The sequence below is a fragment of the Lemur catta genome, chromosome 11 (genome assembly GCF_020740605.2).
Source record: "Lemur catta isolate mLemCat1 chromosome 11, mLemCat1.pri, whole genome shotgun sequence".
Taxonomy (NCBI): Eukaryota; Metazoa; Chordata; class Mammalia; order Primates; family Lemuridae; genus Lemur; species Lemur catta.
The window spans coordinates 18,211,851-18,227,847 of NC_059138.1; the positions used below are offsets into that span (position 1 = coordinate 18,211,851).

General features: G+C 56.4%; 1 protein-coding gene across 1 annotated transcript in view; it reads left to right on the top strand.

Annotated features, from left to right (window-relative positions):
• PLXNA4 (plexin A4) overlaps nucleotides 1–15,997 on the top strand; it is a 345,855-nt gene that overhangs the window by 304,006 nt on the left and 25,852 nt on the right. The window contains exons 21-24 of the mRNA XM_045564696.1: nucleotides 3,140–3,408; nucleotides 5,689–5,755; nucleotides 6,620–6,766; nucleotides 9,582–9,741. Coding sequence (XP_045420652.1) covers nucleotides 3,140–3,408; nucleotides 5,689–5,755; nucleotides 6,620–6,766; nucleotides 9,582–9,741 — 643 coding nt within the window. The remainder of the gene's footprint in view (nucleotides 1–3,139; nucleotides 3,409–5,688; nucleotides 5,756–6,619; nucleotides 6,767–9,581; nucleotides 9,742–15,997) is intronic.

The window sequence follows — 15,997 nt, forward strand, 5'->3', positions numbered from 1 at the left end:
TTAGATGGCTTTGCTAGAACCTTCCTTTGTGGGGCCCAGACTTGCCTAGCAGGCATGTGCATTTTGCACACAGAGAAAGTGCAGCCGCAGCAAGAAGTCCGAGTGCATCCTTATACCAAGCGTGCCATCTGGCTGGTCCGTGTCCCCTTCCACCTGTCCAAATGCCATAGTGCCACACCCACATGTGGCTCTCTCCCTTCGACAGCCGGCCTGAGCAGGTGGGAGAACCCACAGGGAAGGCTGCAGGAAGCCGTCAGAGTCGGCTTTCAGACTGCTCCCACGCCCAGGGGTACGGCTGGACATGGTGAGGGACGGAGAGGATGGAGGGGCCCGTAGGAGCCAAACAAACTTAGGTCTGGAAATCCAGCACTGCCCGTCACCAGCTGCATGGCCTTGGGACAACTTCAATAGCTTCTCTGAAAGATTGTTACAAGGAGATCATAACCCACTCTTGCAAGGTCATTACCAGACTTACTTGAGATAATGCATGTAATGTGCCCAGCCCTGTGCATTGCACGTGGTGGGTGCCCAAGAAATGGCATTATCCGTGATTATTAGGACAAGTCACAGAGACACTGTTTGAGTGGTTTGAAGCACAGAGTGTGGCATGTGTGCACAGAGTTGGGAGACAGACAGATGCACAGACTGAGGCCTGAGATGATGGCAGGGGGAAGCTGCCCTTCCCTCTTCGGCCCCCGGTGCAGTGGGGGACTGGGGGAGCCAGGCATGAGGCCAGCAGAGGATGGGCCCCCTGCGGGGAGTGTGGACTTCACCAGGAGGGGTCGTGCTGAGAGCTCCATGAGCCTGCTTAGCTCTGTTGAGTTCCCGTCTCTCTCCTAGAGCTACATAGAGTCCCAGCTCCAAGTCCCAGCTCCAAGTCCCAGGAGCACAGCAAGAGAAACGAAAATGGACCTGCTCTGGCGATGCACATGTTTCCTACAGCTCCCAGCCCCGTGGGAGCTGCGATGGCGGGCAGCTCGGGGAGTGCAGCGAGAGCTCTTCTCTGCAGAGCAAAGGACGGGCCCCAGGGTTCCCACTATGGAGGGGGTCGGGGGACCGGGAGCTGGCCTCCTGGTCGACCTTCTGAGGGCAGGGCCTGGGGCTGCCTGATCCCTGCCCCCTCCCAGCACCTCGCCCCGAGCGAGCCTAGAACACAGGGTGCTCAGTAATGAGTGACAGGAATGTTCTGCCACCTTCTGTGACTTTGGGCAAACAAGGCTTTCTCAGGCCGCCTCCGTCTTTCCCAGTTTAAAACCTCCAGAGCAGAGCAGGAGAAAATAGCTGCTGTTTAGGAACTCAGCTGTGCCTCGGGCTTTTCATACGTTTTCTTCTCCTTCGGTCCACATGACCCCAGGAGATGGTAGAACGAGGTGCCGACTGCCCGGGTTCATGGCCGGGCGTGATCCTTCTCTGTCTTGGGACTTCGGGACAGCTCCTTAGCCTCACGGGGTCCCTAGAGTAACCATGGGACCTACCTTCCCAGTGCTGGGCACGTGACAGCCCAGAGCACACAGGACAGCCCTCTGCATGGGGTAAGGTCTACACACACGTTAGCTGAAGCTGAGTCCACCAAGGCCCTGCCACTTGTACTTGACTGTGACAGAATTAAACCCAAGTTTAACTGGCTCTGAAACCACGTCTGTCACTGCTACACACGTGGTACTCCTTCTGAAAGCCCTGAAGTGTCTACCCCACTGGGACACACTCCTTGACATGTGGCTCTGAGGGCACCTCCATGGCTGTCTCCCCTGGCACCCACCCCAGGAGATGCTCCTTGCTGTGTTCGCAGGGGACTCTCCATCGAGGGCAGAGCCTGTCGTTGACTTTTTAAGTAGACTTTGTGTTTTAGCAGAAGTGTTCATGCAGAAAGGTGTGCACATGGCCGGTGCCCAGCCGGTGAGTTTTCCCCCAGGGGGACACACCCATCAAGCCAGTGTCCAGACCAGGAAGCAGGACATCACCAGCCTTCTAGGAGTCCCTTATTCCCCTTCAGTCACAGCCGTCCCCCAGACTAGCTATGCTCCTACCACCACTGATTTTACCTGTTTTTAAAATCTTTATTTAAATGGTGTTAAAGAGTATGCCCTCTGTAGAGTCTGACTCTTTTCGTTCCCTGTGTTTGCAAGATCCATCCCTGTTATTGCGAGTAGCAGTGGGCCACTCACTGTCATTGCTGTGTAGTGTTCCATCGGTTGGAACATGCCACAGCTTCTCCCTCCCTTCTATTGTTGCTGGACACCTGGGCAGTGACGGTGTGGGGCTGTGACCAACAGCTGCTACGTGCGTCCTTGCAGATCTCAGAGACGTATCATCACGTGCAGCTTCGTGTGGACTCGTGTTTGCTGGGTGGCTGGTACACCCTTGCAGGGCTCTCCCAGGGAACGGACGATGCAGGCAGGAAGATAAAATTGTCTTCCTTCCCTTCCGCTGGATACAGCAGGGTCTCAGTAAGAGCCCCTACGAAAACATCAGTGCTAGAGTTAGGGAGCTCTTTAGAGACTGTTGGGCTTCATCTTCCCGCATTTTAGGTGGATAAACTTAGCCCCCAGAGAAGTAAAGTGACTTACCCCATGTTACACAGCATGGTGGTGTCAGAGTCCACCTGGAAGCCAGAAGTCCTGACTCTGAGGCCGCTAGTCTGCCAAAACGATGCACGGGGCAGGGGAGGAGGTGGGACATTCAGTTAGTTGGAGGCTCAGGCCTGGTGATCCCTTGGCCAGGGTGGAAACCACAGCAGCCCCGACCGCTGGGAGCTCCCCACAGGGTGAGGGTGTTCTGCCGTGGCATACGGCCCCTCATCAACTCTGCGTCACCATCAGGGAAGAGCTCAAGCCTGGAGTCTGGCAGAAGGAGGCCCAATCCCAGTGTCGCCGTCTACTGACTGGGTGAAGTTCTCTCTATGCCTCGGCCAGCTCACCTCTAAGGTGGAGGCCCTGTCCCAGCCCCTGGGCTGTGATGGGCTTCAGTAGGTACTTAGCGCTGGTGCTGAGGACTCAGTAGCACTGGCCAGGTGGGCTCTGGCTTGAGGCGCAGGTGCTACGTGGCATGGGAGGGTCCAGGGTGCAGGCACAGCCCACCCCTCGAGTGGTCACCGGGGCCCCCGGAAGATGGCGTCAGGACCCCCCGGGTCTCCCCGCAGGTCCCGGGCTACCGCCAGGAGCGCGTGGAGAAGGGCCTGAAGCTCTTCGCCCAGCTCATCAACAACAAGGTGTTCCTGCTGTCCTTTATCCGCACGCTCGAGTCCCAGCGCAGCTTCTCCATGCGCGACCGTGGCAACGTGGCCTCGCTCATCATGACGGTGCTGCAGAGCAAGCTCGAGTACGCCACGGATGTGCTGAAGCAGCTGCTGGCCGACCTCATCGACAAGAACCTGGAGAGCAAGAACCACCCCAAGCTGCTGCTCAGGAGGTGAGGGTGTGGCCGCGGGCGCCAGGCGCTCCCTGCCTGGCCCGGCCTGTGCCCGGCTCACCAGCCTTCTGGGGAGACCAGGGCTGAGCCCCAAGGAGAGCAGCCGTGTTCCCTAAGGTCTGGGCTGCAGCACACACCCTCTGAGAAGAGCCTGCCCGTTGTCCCTGGGAGGTGACGGTGTCACTGCCACCCGCTATAGGCTCATCCTACTGTTCTCTGACCCATATCTGCTCTTCATTTTTCCCTCTCTGCCCTTCCACTCCCTTCCTACTGCAGTTCTTCTCGCAAGGAATCTTTGGAGGTGATTCAGACCACCCCCTGGCGGCATCTAAGCCAGGACTAGGATTAGGAGAGAGACCCCCTGGCCTCATGCAGCCTGGGGAGCCTGGTAGAAATGCAGAATCTCAGGTCCCAGCCAGACCCACCAAATCCGAATCTGCATTTTAATGAGGAGCCCAGGTGACTTGAATACGTATTAATGTTTGAGAAGCACTGAGTGAAAACCATTTAGGAATGACTTACCCAGTACAGCCAGCTCGACCCTGCTGGAGGCCTCCAGCTCGACACTGTTGAAACGTAAAAGGTCACAAGAACACATAACCATAGCCTATGGCTTTGGCCTTTCAGGAAATAGAGACACTCTCACTCTACCCGTGCTCCCATTGCCATTTCTCTTCTAGGCTGTTATCCCAATGTCTGTAACCTTGGCAAACTCCCAAGTTCAGTCATTAGGGCTAGTCCCCCGCCCGGACCACCCGTGTGCTGTGCGCCTCTGTCTGCCTGTCCCCCTGACTTCCACCCTTGGTTCTGGGTCTCAGGCAGGGCCTCAGTGGCTCCCACCTGGTCCAGGGGATAGCTCTGGCTTTCAGAAGCGTTTCCTCCGGGCTTCTTCCTGGTACAGTGGGCATCCGCCTGCACAGCTGCAAAGGCTGCTACGTGTAGGAGCCATCAGACAGCTTTGCAAACAGCAAGGTAGATCGTTTTGATTTTTGTTTTATTTTCACCACACAGCCACCTGCCAGCATAATTCTAGGGTTGCCGCTGCCTGCCAGAGTTCCCACCGACAACTTCCCGGCATGGTCTAGCTCTGCCTCTGTGTCCCCTCCTCTCGCTGTCTGTCCCTGCCCTCCCATGTGCTCTCGCTTCATTTGCTTTTCCTTGTCTTCCCCCGGCCGCCCCCTTCTTCCCACATTCCTCCCCCTTCTCTCTTCCCAGCTTCACTTTGCACTGGCAGCTGCCCAACTGCCTTGGGGCTGTAGTTATTAGCATTTTCTGGCAACTGCAGTCTTTAACTCTATCCACACATACCTGGATGGGCTAGATTCTCTCTGGAGCTAGCCGCATGCTTAGTGCAAGTTTGAATGTAATTCATCGTCTCTAAATGGATGCATGAGAAGTGTCCTTGGGCCACTGACACTGCTGCTGTATCTTCACGTCCCAAGTGAAAGAACAGGCGGGCTTGGGTTGTAGCATGAAAGATGCAAGTTAGACTGAAGAAGGACTTTCCTGTCATTGCAAATAAAACACTAGAAGCGTTCCTAGGCGCAGTTCCAAAGTATGTGGAAGCCTTTGCAATATGACAATTTTAGCATCTCTTGGAGTGAGCTAGGAATATTGCTCCATGCTGCTGCCAGTGTTGGGGGTCTGTAGGTTGTGGGCTCCATCTGACCTTCTGGCCCTTTGACTACAGCTCTCTTCTCCTGCCACCTTTCTTCCTAGCCCCTGCCAAATTAGTGTCTCCCTGGGGCTTTTTTTGTCTTTCTTTTCTCACCCAAAGGAACACATCTAGCCTATAAAGTTCTCTATGGCTGTGCTACCCAATAGGATGGCTACAAACCACATGTGACTATTTAAGTCTAAATTAATTAAAAATAAATAAAATGGAAAACTTCAGTTTCTCAGACATACTAGTCACATCTCAGGTGCTCAGTAGCCATGTGTGGCTGGTCCCTACCGCACTGGAAGCACAGAGAACATTCTCATCACCACAGAACGTGCCGTTGGACAGCAGGGCTCTAAAGCACTCCCACAAAAACCCGCCCACGAGCCTGATGCCCAAAATGTCATCCTCCAGCTTCGTAGGAAAAGCTTGTCTCATCATTACCGGGGTGTCTGGGAGTCCCTGAAACTCTTGCATTCATTAGGATCTCAAGATTTGGCCTAAAGCCCTGAGCAGCGAGGCCAATGCGCACTTCTTCCCTGCCCCTCCCAGCCCGCGGCTCTGACCCGCTGCTTCTTTCTTTGTCTTGTCCTGCCGGTGCCCGTGGTGACTGGTGGCAGGACCGAGTCGGTGGCTGAGAAGATGCTGACCAATTGGTTCACTTTCCTCCTCTACAAGTTCCTCAAGGTAGGACTGGATGTGGGCATATGTCTGGCTCTGCCTCGGGTACCCCACCCTCCTGGGCATGAACTTCTTCCTCCCCAGCCTGGATCAGGGTCCCTACACGCCCCCTAAGTCCTCCTTCACCCCCCAGTCCACCTCTCCTGAATCTTGTAACCCCACAAGAAGTGGCATTCACCCTCACCGTGGACTGTCTCAGGACACAGAGCCCCATGGTCAGTCCCAGCTTCAGAGACGAAGTCCCCTCGAGGCCAGTTTCCTCCCAGCAGGGGAGAGATGAGTCTCTGAGGGGCTGTGTGGTCCCTAAAGCTAAATTCCCATTTAGGGCTAAAAACAATTCTCCTGTTATTTCCTTGCTTTCTCCCTTCCCCTCCCAGCCCCAGACTTGCTGAGGCTGACAAGGGTCTCAGGCAGGTGCAGAGCCTCATGTTGCAGCAGATAAGCCAGCCAGGTGCCTGGGAGGGGGAGGAGCGCCCAGCTCCCAGTTATTAACTTGGTTGCTAAGGAGTTCACGCCACAGGGGACCCACCTCTGCCTTGGGATGGGGCCTCTGAGAGCAGGGTGGGGCAGGGTGGGGTGGGAGACGAGCAGAGAATGGGACAGGAGATGGAGAGAGGGAAAAGAAAGCTCTGGAAGGGTGGCAGGAAAGGGCAGAATGGGGGAAGATCCTGTGGTCCAAAGAGGCAGGAGGAACGAAACCTGGAGGGCAATGAGGTGGAGACGAGGGGATTAAAGAGCTGAGTGAGAGCAGGTGGAGCGGGAGGGAGGCCGGCAGGGGTGGAAGCAGCCGTTTGGAGAGGCAGGGCTGGGCGGTGGGCTCCGCACACCAGCGGTCCAGGAGCTCTGCCCAGCGTGCTTCTTCTCGTCCAGGAATGCGCTGGGGAGCCCCTCTTCTCCCTGTTCTGTGCCATCAAGCAGCAGATGGAGAAAGGCCCCATCGACGCCATCACGGGCGAGGCCCGCTACTCCCTGAGTGAGGACAAGCTCATCCGCCAGCAGATCGACTACAAAACCCTGGTAAGGAACCTCGCTGCTTCCCCCGCGGCTCTGGCAGGCAGGCTTGGTCCTGAGCAGCCTGCCCAGCAGAGGGGACCGTGGAAATGCTGAAGAGACGCCTTTCCAGGTGTGTCTGCTGCCTGGGCCCAGCCAGGTGCTCCCCCATGCCTGGCACCCCAGACTTCCTCCGTTCCCCTGCACCAGGGCATCTGGGTTTGGGGACCAGTGGCCCAGACGCATCTGAGCAACACTGGTGTAGTTGCAGAAAACAGCGGTTGTGGGGTCGTAGCCCTTGCCAGCAGTGGGCTAGCTGACCCAGGTGAACGCCTCATCTGTTCCCCCAGTCTGGAGAATTAACGCCTTACAGAATAGCTCCAGGCACCGGGGTGGGGGCAGGGCGGAGAGGAAACTAGAATGAGCTCCTGGTGGTTCTGAAGCCCACATGTGCCCTCCAGTCTAAGTTCAAATGCAACTGTGACCCAAGCTGTATAAGGCGAGGCCAGGCGGTTGCCCCAGGAACTTGGGGATCCCCTCGGTCAAGGTCCTGTTGGAAACGGCTGCCCCGCCTCTCCCCAGCTCCCATTCTTTCCTGCCCCCCCAGCGGCTTCCCAATATTGAATCCAGCACGATGAATTGTGATAACGCTCTGTCCCCAAATTGTAGCATTCCTTGTCCCAGAGGCCAAAGTGCTATTAGTGCACTGAGCTGGTTCAGGTGAGGAAGTTGCAGTGGGTCAGGGCCGACCACCCACCGAGGCCGGGACACCTGGGACGCAGGAGCCAGCCGTGGGGAAAGGGCCAGAAGCTGCCCTGCCGCTGCTCTGCCTGGAGAAGAAACGGCTGCAGGGGACTTGGCCGTGTCTCTGGGCCTGGGGAGGACAGTCTCACACAGGCGGGGAGCAGCCCTGGGAGGGAGGACGGAAGGCGAGAAAGGGAGCAGGGCAGCAGCAGATAGGCTGGCCCAGACCCTGGGGGAGCCGGCCACATCCAGGGACAGGGAGTGGTGGGATTTGCAGTGGCTGGAGGAGCCCAGAGCACTCTGGTCAGCTGGGCAGGAGGGACAACCACAGAGAGGCTCTGAGAGGCTCAGGAGGAAGGCGAGGGCCCGCCTTGCCAGTCAGAAACTGCCAAGGAGCGTGGGGGAAGGGGGCTTCCAGGTGGGGCTGTGGCTTGGCCAGTGGCCAGGAAGCCCTGTCCTTGTGTGGGCCACTGCTTCCTCTCTAGAAGGCCTGAAGCATGCCGTGGAGGTGTTTTCATGAGGCCACCCTGAACCCCTGGGGCAACTAGAAGTGCCAGGAGATTGCACGCAAATGGCAGCCTCTGCCTTGTGGTCCCTCGGAGGAGGAGGCCCCGCATGAGCTGCGTTGCTTTCTGGGGGAGGCTGAGCTGTTGCACCACGGCCCAGAGGACAGGACAGCAGGGGCGGCCAGAGCAGCCGAGGGACAGGCTGTGCTTGGCTGCTGAGCGCAGGGAAGGCGGGGGGCTCTCAGGAGGCAATGCCGGGAGAAGGCACACATGGAGCACATGATCCAGAGGGCCTTGCACCATCATGTGCAGTTTAAGGTATTTTGAGGGTGAGAGTTTGGTTTTATAGATCCAGGGGATTTTTTACTTCTCCTTCTTAATGGAATAAGCATGTTCCCATTTGAGCTGGAGCAGTCTAGCTGCTAATGAAAGGCAGGTGCCCAGGGGCCAGGCTCTGATTGGCACCACATGGAGCCGGAGAGGGGCGGCTGGGAGGGAGGCTCGTGTCTGGCTCTGCAAACCAGATGGGGCCATAGGGAAGTGGCTATGGGGGTGAGGGAGGAGTGAAAGTTCGAGAAGAAGGGAGACACATGGAGGGCTGGGGGAGAGTCCGGGAGCACAGAGGTGCAGGCCGCTGGGCAGCTGTGCTCCGGGGACCCAGACCCTCTGCCGGCTCTCATGCCCTCACTCCCTCCCCGCAGCACCCACGCTGTGCCACTGCGGCCCGTCCACCCAGGAGCCCACTGCGAGAACAGCAAGAGAAGAGAGGCTTGAACTTGTTAAAGGCAAAACACAGAACTTTTTATAGGAAAAAATATAGTTTGGTGAAGCAGAGTTTTAACTTTTCCACTAGTCCCATAAAGAGAAATACAGGCCCCAAGCCAGACAGTGACCTCTTCCCGTAACACGGGGGTTCAAGTTCAGAGCCAGGAAGGAATCTCAGTTGGCCTGAACCTGTAATTTTTAAAGGGCGCCTTTTTATTTTTTAAAGAACACATTAAGCTTCTTATAGATTATCCAACCTGTGATCAACCTGAAACCCTCAAAAAAAGCGAAGGGTATGAAATCTTTGAGAAAGGAGGCAGGTTCCCATTAGTTCTCAGTGTGAGTGTGTGTATGAGAGGGAGTGACAAGAAAGAGACCGGCACCCACAGAGGGGCAGGGGGTTCAGAGGTGGGTGGGGGCCTGGGTGTGCTGCTGTGACAGTGCCTCCCGTGTGCGTGCGTGACAGCGCGTGTGCCTGCATGCATTCGCGTCCATGCTGCTGCAGATTGCGCCTCACTGCCTCCACACACTTGGACATTGTTCCCTTTGAAAAATTCAGATTCTAATGAAGTTTTTTCTGATGGGGAGTGAGGTGCACAGCTCATACTCCTGCACGGGCATTGAAGCTGCAGCATCGCTCTGCTGGCCAGGACAGGAAAGGGCAGTGGGCTCAGTGGGAACACAGTGGGCTGCAGTCGCCCTACCGCTCGCCAGCCCATCCTGGAGAGGAGGAGCCATTCATGAGCTGGTCCCCAGACGCTTCTAGGAATAGGGGAGCTTTTCCAGCCGTCCTGTTCCACGTGCCTCCTCTGCCCGCCTCCCCCCAGGTCCTGAGCTGTGTCAGCCCAGACAATGCCAACAGCCCCGAGGTCCCAGTGAAGATCCTCAACTGCGACACCATCACTCAGGTCAAGGAGAAGATTCTGGATGCCATCTTCAAGAACGTGCCCTGCTCCCACCGGCCGAAGGCTGCAGATATGGACCTGGGTGAGTAGGCTGCCCACCCAGGGGGCTGTCCCTGTGGCTGGTCCTGAGCACCAGTAGGCGGAGCTGGGATGCAGGGAACAGAGGGAGAGAATCGCTGGCTGGCGGGAGTCAGGCGTGCCTGGCCCCCCCGGAGCCCATGGGTTTGCCTTCGTGGACGGTGTGGAATTGGCCAGAGCTACTCAGTGAGCAAAGCACGGAGAGGGGCCACAGGGCACCCGGCAGTCTGTCGGCGATCCGGCCTGGCAGGTAGTGCCCCTGAGGTCCTTTGAAAAGCTGAGGAGATTTAGAGGCAAAGTCTGCTCATCTGAGTCCCTGTGGCTCAAAGTCTTGCCACCGCCTTTGTTGTTCCCCCCAGACTATTCCCTTCCTCTCTGTTGTGTGCCTGTAACTTTTGCGGAATACCTATGGTTTGAGGGGTCTGGGTCAGCAACAGAGAATGAAGGGAAAGAATAGAGCAAAATGAGCTAGGACAGCCTGCTAGGGAGCGAGAGGACATTTCCTCTGAATGCCCCGTGAACAGACTGCGTAGCCGATACAAGCACGAGCACGCCACTGGGGGCAGCTGCACTTAATCCAGTGTGGCCCGAGCGTTTCCTAGCACGGCATCCCGGGGAAATCCTCGCGGGGAGCCCGGGACGGAAGAGAGGAAGGTCCAGCATTGTGGGTCAGTGTCAAACACACCTGGATTGGAGTCCTGGTGCCACCAAGTCCTAGCTGTGTGACCTTGGTCAAGTTACTTGGCCTTTCTGTGCCTTAGTTACCTTGCCTATAAAATGAAGACAATAACAGCACCTGCCTTATAGTAAGAATTCAATGAGATGATGCACGTAAAAGCCTCTTGAATGCAGCGCCCGGCCCATAGCACACACTCGGGAAGGCCTGGCCGCCGCCGTTATGGTTATGCGGGTAACACTGGGAAGGACACTGAGGGTGCCTGTTTGTTGATGCTGGGCATGGAGAGAAAGGCGTTTACGTGTGTGTGTGCTTGTGTCTGGGGATTCCTGGCGACATAGGGGTGGGAGGACCTTCCAGAAGCCCCTAATCCATCCATCTGGACTCTAAGCTGGCTTCGCCTAAGCCTTCCAAGACAGATGGGCATCTGTGCTATTTTCTGAAATCCAGAGGGAATTTTTGTCTTTCCCACTGCCTCACCCCACCACTCCCCAAGTGCTGATGCCTGAAGACTCAGGATCAGGAAGTTCTGCCAACTCCCCTAAATCCTCGCTTCGTCGTTTAACCCCATCTCTTCTCGTTTGTCTCTTGGCTGGATATGTCTGGCCCTGTGCTTAGAGCTTGGGTGCCGAGGGAGAGAGATTGGGGGAGCACGTGTTCTTCTCCACTTTGGAGGTGTCTCTGAGTATGTTGTTTCTGGGACGCGGAGGAAGCCCATGTAGGATGTGGGACAGGGGCAGTGGGCTGTCCATCTGTCTGTCCCAGGGCATGGTCCCTGCGGCTGGAGTGGGCGTGTGTGTCTGCCTGCATTTCATTCACTTCTGCTGCCAGGACGATCCCATAGACTCGTGAGGTGAAGGAGCCCCTTATGGACCAGTGGAGAGAGAATGACCCCTGGAAGGAAGACCTTGTGTTCCCCACCTCCAAACAATTGAGTGGGGTGCGCCCTAGAGGGTTTTCCAGGGAGAGCTGGGTCTACTAGGGTAACCAGGTAGTACCCAGTGTTGCTTTTGTTTGTTTTATCTGTGGGGCCCATACAGGGGCCACCCTCAGCTTCTCAGGGTCCTTACCTGCAAAATGGGTGGGAGGAGAACCCTGCCAGAGTATAGCCAAGGGGACAGCTGTGACAGGAACCTGTGTGTTCACACTGGAAGGTGAGTTTACAAAGGTTGTGCTGGAGCTTGGAAATAGCTCCTGAGTGTGGGTGCAGGGAGCGTCGTGTGCTTCCTCTGTGCTTGGGACAGGGTGGCTTCCCATGGGGTGAGCAGCAGGGCTCCATGGCCTCCACCTGAAGAATCGTGGCTCAGTTCTTGCCCTGGAACAACTGCTCTTCCTTAGCAGAAGAGGACAGTTGGGGTGGTAAACTCCAGCAGGGTCCCGTGTGGCTTGATGGGCTCAGGAAGGGCGGGAGCCAACGTTCTTCAGCATCAACTTAACCCCACACCAAGGAGGGGCATCCTCTGGAAGCCAAATCGGGGGCCAGCCCTCCTACACCTGCTGGGTCTCCCAGAGGGAGGCCACTCATGGCTGGTAGCTGCTGCTCAAGACCAGTTCTCCCCACCTGGAAACTTCACGCCCTGAGCATGGAAGGGGAAGAGGCTGCATTAGTTTTAGAAATTGCTCCCTTGAAAGGCCTGAGGATTTGAGCCCAGCAAGTCAAATCTTTTTTTTTTTTTTTTTAAGAAATGGGATCTTGCTCTGTCACCCAAGCCCAGGCTGGAGCACAGTGGTGCAATCGTAGCTCTCCGCAACCTTGAATTCCTCAGCTGAAGGCATCCTCCCGCCTCAGCTTCCCAAGTAGCTGGGACTATAGGCATGCACCACAATGTCCGGCTAGTTTTTCTTTTTATTTCTTGTAGAGATGGGGTCTCGCTATATTGCCCAGGCTGGTCTCAAACACCTGGCCTCAGACAATCCTCCTGCCTGGGCCTCCCAAAGTGCTGGGGTTACAGGCGTGAGCCACCCCACCCCCACCCCAGCAAAGCAAGTCTCTAATGAAAAGACGTGAAGCCTCCTGCAGCCGTACTCACAAACCACCTGGAGTGGAGGCAGCAGCCACCAAAGCAGCCACAGGTGCTTCCTGTCAGCCACCATGAGTGACAAAGCCCGAGAGCTGCTCAGCCACCAGGGCTGCCCGACGGGGCTCTTCCCAGCTAGAGGCTGTGCCAGCCAGGGAAGGGCAGGGGGAGCAGGTCTCCAGTGCTCCCCTGACTGCTCACCCTTCAGGTGCCCAAGAGAACAGAGGGGCTTCCCCTCTATCACACGTGCTGCCGGGGCCGCCCCTGGAGGAACAAGGCCCCACAGCAGGGCCGGATAAAGGGGACAGGAAAAGAGGAGACACCTCAGCCGGGCTGAGCCTCCGGCCCCATCCCACTGGGGAAAGGCCTCGTGCTGAGCTGCTCAGAAAGGTCTCCCTGCCCCACCATGATGGGCGCTCTTCTGAGAAATTTCCTTTTTTCGCTACTAAAGCCAGGGTTTGGAGCTGCCCCAAAGCTGAGCTGCTTCCTACCAAAGTCAGATGGCACAACGAGGAAAACGGGGCCTCCTTGGAGACTCAGATGCTTTTTTCACACTGTTTGACTCAGGGTCCCCAAGGGGAAAGAGAGGCAAGAGAGGGTGTTCCTATCGTGTAGGTGAAAGTGCTTGGAAAGCCTGAGAGCAATTTACAAATGTAAGGTGCGATTATTATCAAAAATTAATCTATGCCAAAGGGGCGCATAGCACAGGGCACAGAGAGTACCCACTCAGCCACATGCTGGACACGGGCAGCCAGCCAAGTCCCCACCCCTGCCGTCTCCCCTCCCCTGACCCTCCTCCAGGGTTGAGGGCATGGGGCAAAGACAGTAGCCTGCCCTCCCCCGACGCCCAGCCCCTGGCAAGGCAGGCCCACCCATCCCAGGCCAGCTCAGAAGGAAGCCAAGACATGCTGAGCCACCCCTGTCACTGTCCCAGGTAAATCCAGCCCAGGCCCCTCCCTTGCTGGGCTCTGGGCCCCTCCCCTGGCCCAACCGCTCTCTGCCAACACCTCTATGCGCTGCTCCTTGTCGCTCTTTGGAGCTCTCCCCCTCCTCTCCCTCCACCCCTCTCCAGACTTGTCCAGGCATCAAAGAAGCAAGATGGAAACTGTGTTAGCAAGTGTATTCCAGAGAACTAACAGGATGTGTGTACACACATGCACGCACACACACACACAGAGAAAGAGAGAGAGAGATTCATTTTAAGGGACTGACCCCATGATTATGGAGGCTGGTAAGTCCACAATCTGCAGGGTGGGCAGAGAGGCTGGAGACCCAGCGGGGAGCTGATGTTGCAGTTCAAGTCTAAAGGCCGTTTGCCGGCAGAATGCCCACTTTCCTGGGGGAGGTCCGGCTTGTGTTCTATGCAGGCCTTCAGCTGAATGGATGGCCCCCCCCCCATTATGGAGAGTAATCTGCTTTACTCAAAACCCACCCTGAGTTCAATGTGAGTCTCCTATAATAATGCCCTCATAGAAACAGCTAGAATAATGTGGGACCAAATATCTGGGCACTGTGGCCCAGCCAGGTTGACACACAGAATTAACCATCACAGGAACCAAAGTGAAGGACACAGGTCCCATCCTCACTGCCGGCTCCTGGACTCTGGGGAAGAAGCTGTCGCAGGGCAGGCGCTGGGACTGTGCCGGGGTCCTCAATGCACAGTACCTGGGTGGCACCTGCTCTGCTACGCGTGAGACTGTCCCACCAGGTATATGTTCCTTTCCACCCACAGGTGTGTGTCAGGGTGGGTTCCTGCTTGCATCACTGAACTCATCACCAAACATATCACAGGAGCCTACTTTGTGGCAAGCTCCGCGCCAGGCCGGGGGGTACCAACGTGACTGGGAGAAGTTCCTAGTAGCAGAGGCAGGACATTTTTCTATCTGAGCTAAGGGATTCTTTTTGTCTCCTCTTTTCGCTCCCCAGAGGAAATAATTGGTGCCATTCTGTGCCCTGCACAGAGAGAATCTCTAGCCCAGAGAGGGCCAGTGCCTGGGCCTGGGCCACACAGCAGGGAGGTGGAGAGAACACCGGCTCCCTGTGCACACGGTGTTTCCTCTGCAGCCTGCAGTTCATTCTTCCCTCGCTCCTGCCTGTGACCTCCAGAGATTCCTCTGGTTTAATGCAAATGCTCTATCAATAGCCCTCAGGACTCCACCACCCTCTCCCTGTCTTGCGGCTCAAGTCGAGCTGAAAGGATATATTTTTTCAAATAAGTAATTCCTGTAGGCAATAAAAAGATACACTATCTTCTGAGGGAAATATAAAGAGTTCACAGCAGCTGTCTCCCCGGTTTGCATTTTCCACTGCACCTGATGGGAAGGACAGATAAAGATAATGGGATTTTTTCTTTCTTTTTTATTTCACCTCCCTCTCTCCCTGGAAGGTGGAAATGTAACAAATTGGATTGTGAGTGTGTCTGTCCTTTGTGCTCGGTGCCTGGAGCAGGGCACGGGGCGGCCGGGCAGAGCTGCTGCGACAGAGGTCAGAGCTGGCAATTTTCTCTTGGTGCCACGCACATGAATGCCAGGGTCACCTTTCCTCCTTCCCCCCGACACCACCTGCCTTTTTAACTCTTCCCACTACACTGCCCGGAGCGATGCCAGAGCCTTGTGTTCCATATTCAAGACCATCTATTAAGCTCCAGCTCATCTCTCTTAAATCAGAAAGCAGAGCACAGCCTTCCTGTCGCCTGTGCCTCTCCAGATACCCCCAAACAGCAATGACTAATAGCGCAGAGCGCCTTACAGTTTATGGAGACCTCGTGCCTTAGATGCAGACGACGCACGCCTATTTAGGAAGTTCTTCTTTAGAGCATCAGGTGTCATAGTGCAATCATTTTATATTTGAGAATTTGCTGTCACAATAGAATTATTCTTTTTTTTTTTTTTTTCAAGAAAACATTTTGAGATTGCCACCTCTTCCGCTCCTGGGTCAATCTCCTGATCTTGTTAGCAGTCGTGCTCTGGTCCTCTCGTGGCCTCTCCCCGCTCTTCTCTGGCACCTGCCTGCAGCACTGCAGAGCGGCCAGGTGGTGAGGGTCTCAGGGCTCTCAGCCTGGTGTCCCCCTGGGACTCCCCTGCTGGCAGGTCTGCAGAGCAGGAGGATCATGTCTCCTATAGCCCCCTGCTCGGCCCCTGGCGTGGAGGTGGAGTGGGCCCAGTGCCGGGTTGGTGTGTGCTGCTGGGGAGAGCCCCCACACTGAGGCAAGGTGGCCTGGGGTGGAAGTACAGGCGCCTGGCTGTGTCATCAGTCCCGCGTGTGTCATAGGGAGACTGGACAGGGGGTTGTTGCAAAGCCGGCAGGGTCCCCGGCATGGGGTAAAATAAGGTGTGTGTGTCTGTGTGTGTGTGGAGGGGTGGGCCATGTGCCCACCTGCACTCTATGCCATGAGGGCCATAGCTAGCAAGGAACTGTGTGCCCTGGGGACGGTTTGCCCTTTGGCACGGTACTTGCTGGTGGGTAGGGGGCTCTCCAAGGGCCGGCCCAGCCATGTCCTCAGTGCCAGGGGCTCCTTCCAGATTGGCCTGCAGAGGGTCCCTTCCCTCTTCTGTGCCCCAGCCTCC